At 34.1% G+C, this 8561-nt stretch overlaps 1 protein-coding gene across 2 annotated transcripts; it reads right to left on the reverse strand.

Moving 5' to 3' along the window:
- On the reverse strand, positions 1580–3298 carry LOC104787587 (E3 ubiquitin-protein ligase SINA-like 5). Of its 2 annotated transcripts, none has more exons than XM_010513194.1 (2): positions 3067–3119; positions 1580–2698 (listed from the first exon to the last, which is right to left on the reverse strand). In XM_010513194.1, the coding sequence occupies exons 1-2, from the start codon at positions 3117–3119 to the stop codon at positions 2077–2079; spliced, it is 675 nt and encodes a 224-aa protein (XP_010511496.1). In that variant the 3' UTR covers positions 1580–2076. The 2 variants fall into 2 exon arrangements, with proteins under 2 accessions (XP_010511496.1, XP_010511495.1); XM_010513193.2 differs by having other exon boundaries at positions 1697–2766; positions 3067–3298.

The raw sequence follows: 8561 nt of genomic DNA on the forward strand, positions 1-8561 counted from the left end.
GTTATCACCTTTTTCACACTAACAGAAGTCACTTGCTTCTCCTCCGTGAAGTCAGACTTAGAATATTTTGTTGGGTAAGCTAGCTCAAACAATCTTTCCACCAAAAAGCATTGTTGAACAGATTGAGGGTGAAATAGCTTGATATGCATTCGAGTATCCTTCTGCAATCCTGTCAAATACAAGCTAACCAAATAATCTTCATCTAAGTTCACTTTAGTGCTAATCAACATGAAACGAGCATGATACACCTCAATTCCTTCAGTCTCCTGCAACTTTTTCAGTTCAGCAATTGAATCATCCAACAACTTATTGGCTTTACCTTGCAACAATAATTTGTAAATCACCCAATCATGCTTCACATACTTCCATAGAGTTGATTCCACAATTGATTTATGCCAAGTAGCAGCTATATCATCTAATTGGCTGAAGCGAGACTAACTTTTAACTCCTCCGGAGTATGATCAAGTAAGAAAAATTGTTCGATCCGGAACAGCCATTCCTCAATTTTATCACCACCAAATCTAAGCAGATCAAGTTTTGCAAAACCATTAGCATCAGAATAGATGTTCCACGTACCAGATCTCTTGTTGTTGGTGTCAGAAATTACGATCGGAGGTGGAGATCTTAGCTGTGAGTATCGTCCGCAGTTGTATGCTCCCAGTGACTGCTTTGTTTCACGATCGACTACCAAGGGACTAGACTCTCCATGAGATTTGCTCGAGGAAGCCGGTGGACCTGGTATCAACCTGATCAAATGCATCATGTCAGCCATATTCTGCTCCATCCTCTTATCTTGCGCTTCAATCGCTCGTTCTATCGCATGAGTCCGATCAAGAATGGTTCTCGCGTCACCAATCGTCTCACTTCCTCCTTCCCAAACCAGATCCTGCCGGATAATATGAGATCTCGTCTCCACACCCATTGTTTCCGAGGTTCGACTTCGCTCTGATACCATTGATAACGTAAATCAATAAACCGATAAAAATAGAGTAAATGAAACAGAATTTTTATTGATTGATATCGGAAAACAAATAACACAACATTCTTTAGAAACGCAGCATTATCATCTCATCTGCAAGAGTCTCAAAGAGAGATCTCCAGCAACAATGATGAGGAACAAAGATCACCGAACCCAGAAAATAGAAAACCAATTCAGATAATTTGCATAATCGAAAAGGTTGAGCTAACATGTGCTCTTATAGAAGGCTAACAAACCGACAAACAGCGTTAACCCATTTTATTCCTCTTCCGTGACGTTGACAAACTCTGATCCGTTACTCCACCAGCTGTTATATCGCCCGTGCTCTCCTCCTCTACTTCTTATCTTAGCCCTACATGTGCAGCTCCTGATTTGCTATATCAGTTTCACTGAGCTAAGTTAGTGTGGCTACTGAAGAGATCTAATTGGCTTTTTATAACCCTAGCTGGTTTAAATCAACGGTGATATTAGTAACTAGCTTTTGATTCAAAAAGAATAAATCAAAACTGCCCTCAAACATTAAATTGTGAAAAATCATATCAGTTAATAAAAATATCACCATATATTGAAATAGCATCTTTTCAGTAGCATTGAAATCACTGACATAAATGGGATTTTTAAATCTAAATTACAAGCAACCGTGATGGCCTGCAAAAATTGCTTTTGCTAGTGGTTACTGAGAACCACTCAAGCCCACAGTCAACCAATTTTTGTCTGTATCACAATCACAATCACAATTACAATGAAACTGACCAAACAACAAAAAGCCCACTCATCAGGCTAAAAAAACATATAGCTTGCTGCACCTTATCTGGCACACCAAACGCAATTAGTTTGATCATTCTAGAGTTTGAATACTACAACAAAATACGCCAAAACATACAATTTGACGGATGCAAAGCGTATACAGATTTTTTACATAATCAGATATTCAAGAGAACACACATACCAGCATCAAGATCTTTACTATGAACAAAATAGATCTCAATGTGATTCATCAAAACGAAACAGCTAAAAGAAAACCATAAGTTAGGATTTTATGAGCCAAACAAACCTAACTTACCAAAAAAGATTAAAGGGCTCTTCACATCTTTTGTTCAGATGTGAATATATTTATACTCATCACTGCCGATGCAAATCTGCATCTTCATGTGATCACCACTCAACATATAAGACGGAATGAACATGAAACCATCTTCAAACTGCATTTGCTCACTCACTTTCTGAATATTCTTCACCCTCAGTCCAAGCCTTAGTGTGGTGTACTGGTTGAGTTTTGCTAGACTGCAAGAGAGCTTGCGTATTCCGGGAGCCAGAGGTGCGATACAACTCACAGTTACGGACACGCCCTCGGTTCCTTTAAAAGCCTGAACTACAACCAAATCACCGTCTTGCTCTTCCCGAAACACGACCATCTTCTTCTTATTGATGTCCATGCCAAAGATTAAAGGACGGTCAAACACAAACGAGATCAGGCCATACTCTTTCCAAGAATGTGCAGCATTAGCATGGCCTTTGAGATCAGTGTAAGAGCCACCGTAGTTGCAGTTTTGCACGGGGCAGAAACATCGAGCGAAAACACAAACCTTCTCATGGCTTGATGATTCATTTCCATACGTTGTGCTTTCTTTACACCCGTATTTCGCATTTGGACATGGAACTATAGTTGCTTCGATAACCTTCTCCATGGCTCTGCATCGTATATCCCCGATAGGCGATCTACAGAACGAGCATCTATTGTTCATTTTCTTGCAGCAGGACGAACAACTTAAATGCCCATTTGTACACTAAACGCAACAAAACAGAACACCATAAGAGTTAGCCAAAATCATCAACCCAAAAAAACAATTTTTAACACAAATTAAACTATTTATACATTTTTACAGTCTTTACCCTTGTTCAAAAAATCACTAGCCAGGTTTACCACATTTTTTTTACGGCAATTTGCATCAAATTTTAGTATTTACGGCAACTTGACTTCAATAACACATAAACATATGTTACATAGTTTCATCTCAAAATTAATATACCAATCAGAGATGATGAAGTTCTAAGCTATGAACATTATGAAACAAAAGGAGTGGAACCTGATAGATTGGTTTCTTGAGTGGCTCGAAACAAATGGGACAATCAAGAACATCTGAACTCTGTAGCTTCACCGATTGAGTTTTTGATTGTGCCTCCGTGACCACATCCTCGGAATCATCACCAACAGTCGCCATTCTCGTTGCAGTGACACTTTCGCTTTCTTCAAGTAGAGGAGGAAGTCGTTGTCTCTTCCGGGAAAGAGTTCTTTCTCTGTCGGCCATCTCAAGTTTTTGTTTCACTCTGCTCTGCTGATCTAATGGTTTTATACCCTTTTTTTTTAACCCTAGTTGGTAAAAAACTGAAAAAACAAAAAAACTCAGATAACTTCATTTTAAGATGTATTTTTCTTTCAACTTAATTGATTTCCTGTATAATAACTGAGAAAATTTTTTATCCTATAAATCACAAATCACTTGACCAATCAAAACATACCACATAGACTTATTTTCATAATTTTAATTTCACAAAATAAATAAAAAATAAATATAATTCACGTCCAGAAAAAAAAATAACTTTAAACTAAAATAACTGCCGGAAACCTTTTACTTTGAATTTTAAAGAAATTAACAAAACAGAAAATTATGCAATCCGAAAATAACTCCTAAAAGTAAGGCAGTTTTTATTTTTCAATATTCTGTATTTTCTATGATTTAATCCTGATTTCCTAAATATGCTCACACTATCTCCACGTTCATTGTAAATCCATCTCACGATTACAAAATTTAAACTGTTTCATCTTCTATTTAATTCACAATAACTAATATTTTCTTACACTTTTGTGTTCATTCCCTGTCTCACTTTATTCCTCTGTTTCGTGAATTACATGGTAAATAAGAGATACCAGACAAATTAGGGGAAGCTATTTTCCTCGCTAACTTCTTTCGTAGATGAGTTCTATTTTGCTCAAACTCAAGTTATTTATTAGCTGACCATTTGTTAACGTTTATATATTTTAATTAGGATTCGTGCTAGAATACGGGTTAAAATTCCTTTTATTTATATTGTAATCTATATATACATTTTTGAAGTATATTTTGGGTTCTACCCTTTTATTTGTACTTATTTGTAAAGTTAATCCCTAAAAAGTTTCCAAAAATATCATTACTCCAGATTTTGTTTCCTAAATATTTTACATTATATTCCAATTAAAAAAAATTACAGCAACCAATATGGAAACAGAAACTATGATATATTTAATCACACTTTCTATTATGTTTTGAAGATATTATATATCTGAATCCTTTGCAAACAAAGAAAACAACAATTTGATTCTCATTTTGTTTTCTAAAATCTGTGAGATTTGATTCTTAACGTAGAAAGAACTTTAAAGAACTGTAATATTTTAAAATTTTAATAAGTTTATATATATATTAATTATAATATTTAAATACATATGAATCAAAGTTCTTCAAAATACTATATAATATGGTTATGTAATAGATGAGTTATAAAGAAGACATGTTGGAATTAATAAAATATTATTAAATTTGTGCTAACACGGGTTATATCCTCATTTTATTATTTGTCAACACTATTAATATCAGAATATTTGACATATAAAATCAAGTTGATTTAACTAAGATTATGTAAAATAATTAAATCATAAAGAAAAATGTAACTTAATCATAGCGTATAAATAACTTATTATGTATTTTAGATTCTTTATTTTTTGTTATAATAATTAAAAATCAAAATAGAATCTCAAACACTAAACAAAATAAATTAAATATAACAAACAAATAGTCATGAAGTATATTGCGGGTTAAAAATTTAATATAAACATTTAGCTACACAAACGGTCAGAAAATTTAGTTATTTTTCTATTTACAAAACATCTAATATTTAACAAATAAATACAATATAAAATATAAATGATAATAAAAATTATATGCAAGTGGTGTACTGCGGGTTAAAATCTAGTTTTTATATAAAATACAATTTATGTGATTATTTTTAAAAGTCGTTGTGAATAAAACATTATGCAATAAAATCATATGCTAAATATGATGGACCCGTGCTAGAGCACATATTGAAATTTCTTTTGTTTATTTTGTAACTTTTATTTAAAGCACCATATATTGTGATTGTTTTATTTGTTTTAAAAGTTGTTTTTTATTTTTTGATGAACCATATATGCCACTAAGTCATATGTTGAATATGACTTATGAAAAGAACATACTGTATATTTTGTATAGATTTTGACCCGCGGTATACCGTGAATTAAAGGGTGTGTATTGAAACCATGATTTTGGAGAATTTTATGATTTAGAAAATTTGGAATTTTGATAGATTTTAGGGAAGTTTATATGATTTTCTGTAAAATTCTTTCAAATCCCACCTAAAACAATGAGATTTGGATTTCTGTATTTTTAACTAAACAAATCCTCTCAAATCCTCCAGAATCCATAACAGTCATTAAAATTCAAATTTACAAACTGTTTTGAATAACAGTGGATTTTAAAGTATATTTTTAAATCATCAGTTCAATAACAGTGGATTTTAAAGTAGATTAGTAAATCATCAGTTCAATAACAGTGGATTTTAAGAGACTTTTTAAAATTCATGATTGAATAACATATGATTTGGAAATTTTACACAAATCATGTCAAGTTGAATACACTCCCCTAAGTTATTTGATAAAAATTTGTTTGTTAATTTTCTTTGAATTGTTTAGTGTTTAAAATTATATATTTATTTTGATTCCTAATTCTATGACTTAACCCAGAGTATACCGCATATTAACTTTTTGTTATAGTATTAATTTAATCAACATAACTAGATATGTCTATTAATTTAATATTCATTTTATTAACAAAATAATAAAATTATATTTTACCTGTGTAGCACCGAATTAATGAAATTTGAAATTTATATTAGTATATACTCAAACACGTCATGTCATATAACCCCTTCGTGTAATAATTTAACTCCCAGTACATCATGAAATGTACTAATATGTATAAACATAATAATTATCATTATAAGTATGATAAAATTAAAAGACATGAACCGAAAGATGATAAAAAAGATAACGATAGATTATTGATCGGTTTATTTTATAGTATAATCGGAAATCACTCTTAATCCGCGGAAGAATGATTATTCTTTTAGATTTGTTTGCCTATATATGGTTAATTAAATACTCTTTGTAGATTTTATTTTATTCTTTCGAATATCATGTTTTAGAGGATCTTAAGTCGAGATTAACTAATGTTACAACCCATCTAACCTATAACCTATCAAATAATCAAATAATTAATCTTATAATCCATATTATATAATCTACTAAAAAGTTGTGTACTTTAGTTTTATTATATAGATGATCTTTGTTTTCTGTGACAATTCGCTGAATTTTTTTTTTTAGATTAGACTCATTTTTTTTTTTTTTGAACAAACTGAAGCTTCCATTCACTCAAATAGAAACAATACAGGAGGGAATCAAGTCCCAAAGGTTTAAAAGGTTACAAACAGAGGCTTTCCCCAAAGCCATAAACAAAGAGACAGATAGAATCAAGCACAAGTCTGAGAGAGCTGTGAAGCAAACGCTAAGAAGCAGTTTGAGCCATGTAAGGTCACAGTTGCTAGATTGGTCAGCATCGAAGGATTCGACATAAGACAAGATGGTCACGGTCTTAAGACATAGTGACGTTTGTAAAAGAATCAAAGCCAAGGGTCTCACTGGCGCAAGGAGCATTAGCAGGAACAATGCAATGGCATAGATTCGGTGGGCTGAAGCTCGGATGATGGTGGTGGTGCTGAGAGTGGTTTGCTGAAGATCGTCGAATGTCAACATTGAGATACAGGGCAATGGACCATAGAGTAGCAGAACTTCACAAATAGCACAAACAAGGGAGGTAAAGACCAAAATGAGCCATATGGATATGTCAAAACGTAGCAGTACATGTGGGTTCTCTCTCATATGGCGCCCTTTGCCAAAGAGATAAAAAAATCCACACAAAGTATGCAAACGGTTTGACAATGATACAAGTGAGTGAGTTTGGTCTGATGGGTGGTTGTTAAAACCAAACTGGTTCGGTTGGTGGGATGGTGTTGAGAACTAGAAATGCTAGTTAGCATAGGGATATAGAGGATTTGGTTCTTTCAGTTAACAGACAAATTCGACACATGAGCAAGAACCAGGTATCGACCATACACTTTGTTACTACCAAACATTCTAGGTAAGTGGATTCTCAGATGCAGTCTTCGGACACCGAGTTCAACCAACAAACAAAGGAGTTGTTTACTAGATAACATAAGGGTATATAGAAAAGACCTGGGGTTTCGGAGGTTTGGCGAGACCAATTGGGATGATAGCAAACCAATTACAAGTCCTGAGCTCATCCGTAGAGATCCAATAGACTTTGGGGATGGCCAGGGGAGTTGACATGGGTCTGTCGAGCTCATAGTGTGACAGATTTTTAGGGACGGGAGTCCATAAATAGAGACGGTTCGCAACACTGGACGATTTCTCGCCACATAACGATACAAGTATCGTTGAGGAAGAAAAGGCTTCACTGGCGAAACCCAATCCGAATTGGGGGAAATTGAGGCACAGAGACTTTGGTACCGTCGACGGTAAGGCTGGACAAGGATAGATGAGGATGGGGTTCGCCGGATTCCAGATCCTTCTGTAGGGGCACACAATCCGGCCTTCGTCTAGCACTAGGGTGGGTGTTGAGGTTTGGTTGGGGAACAAAAGTAAACAACAAAAGGGGGAAAAAGCTTGAAAGAAGAAAATAATAGAGCAGAAAGCGAAGTAGAGGAGCGGAGAGAACGAGAGATCCCGATACCGGCGAGCCGGAGCTCTACCGGCGTCGGAGGAAGGTGAAGGTAGCGGCGCCGCGATTATCGGGTCTGAGAGAGAATTAGGGCGAACTCGAGGGTGACATAGATTAGACTCATAAGACTGTTAAATTGGTGTGCAAATCAACGGACAAACTGCAAGCATGTTCTATAATATTTGAGTATTTCACGATATAAAATTTAACAGTTTATGTTTCCAGATTGTTGGAAACCATCAAAAAAACAACACAAAGCTATGATAAACTAATGGTATTCATCATTTCTTGCTATGTACTTCATTTATTTTTACTAAAAACTAAAGGCTTTTAATCGTTGGTGTTTCACATTTTCCAGACCTTTGAAATTATACTACGTTTTTATAAAGCTTCAAACTTTACTCAGTGTTGTTCGCTCAATACAACTCTTCCTTTTATAATTAAACCTCGATTGATTTATTCTCACATCTTCTCTTTATTGTCCTTATTCCATTTATTATATATTTATAAGAAGAATACAAAATTCTTATTTTTGTTGTTGAGTAGTCATAATCACAAGTTTGTGCTTCTCTTACCAATTGATTACCTTGATGGTATTTTAAATTAGGTCTAGCGCCTTTGGTTGAATTATCCAAAACATGTACAAAAGTGAAGCAGATTGGTACAGTGAGATACAAAAGTGGAACGTCAAGAAGCAGAGAGATTACGAAAACAAG

Source organism: Camelina sativa, chromosome 5, assembly GCF_000633955.1.
Source record: "Camelina sativa cultivar DH55 chromosome 5, Cs, whole genome shotgun sequence".
NCBI lineage: Eukaryota > Viridiplantae > Streptophyta > Magnoliopsida > Brassicales > Brassicaceae > Camelina > Camelina sativa.

Coding starts and splice junctions, on each gene's coding strand:
- LOC104787587 (XM_010513193.2), bottom strand. CDS start 3,288: ATGGCCGACAGAGAAAGAACTCTTTCCCGGAAGAGACAACGACTTCCT. Junction 2,767..3,066: donor TCAAGAAACCAATCTATCAG/GTTCCACTCCTT, acceptor TGTTGCGTTTAG/TGTACAAATGGGCATTTAAG.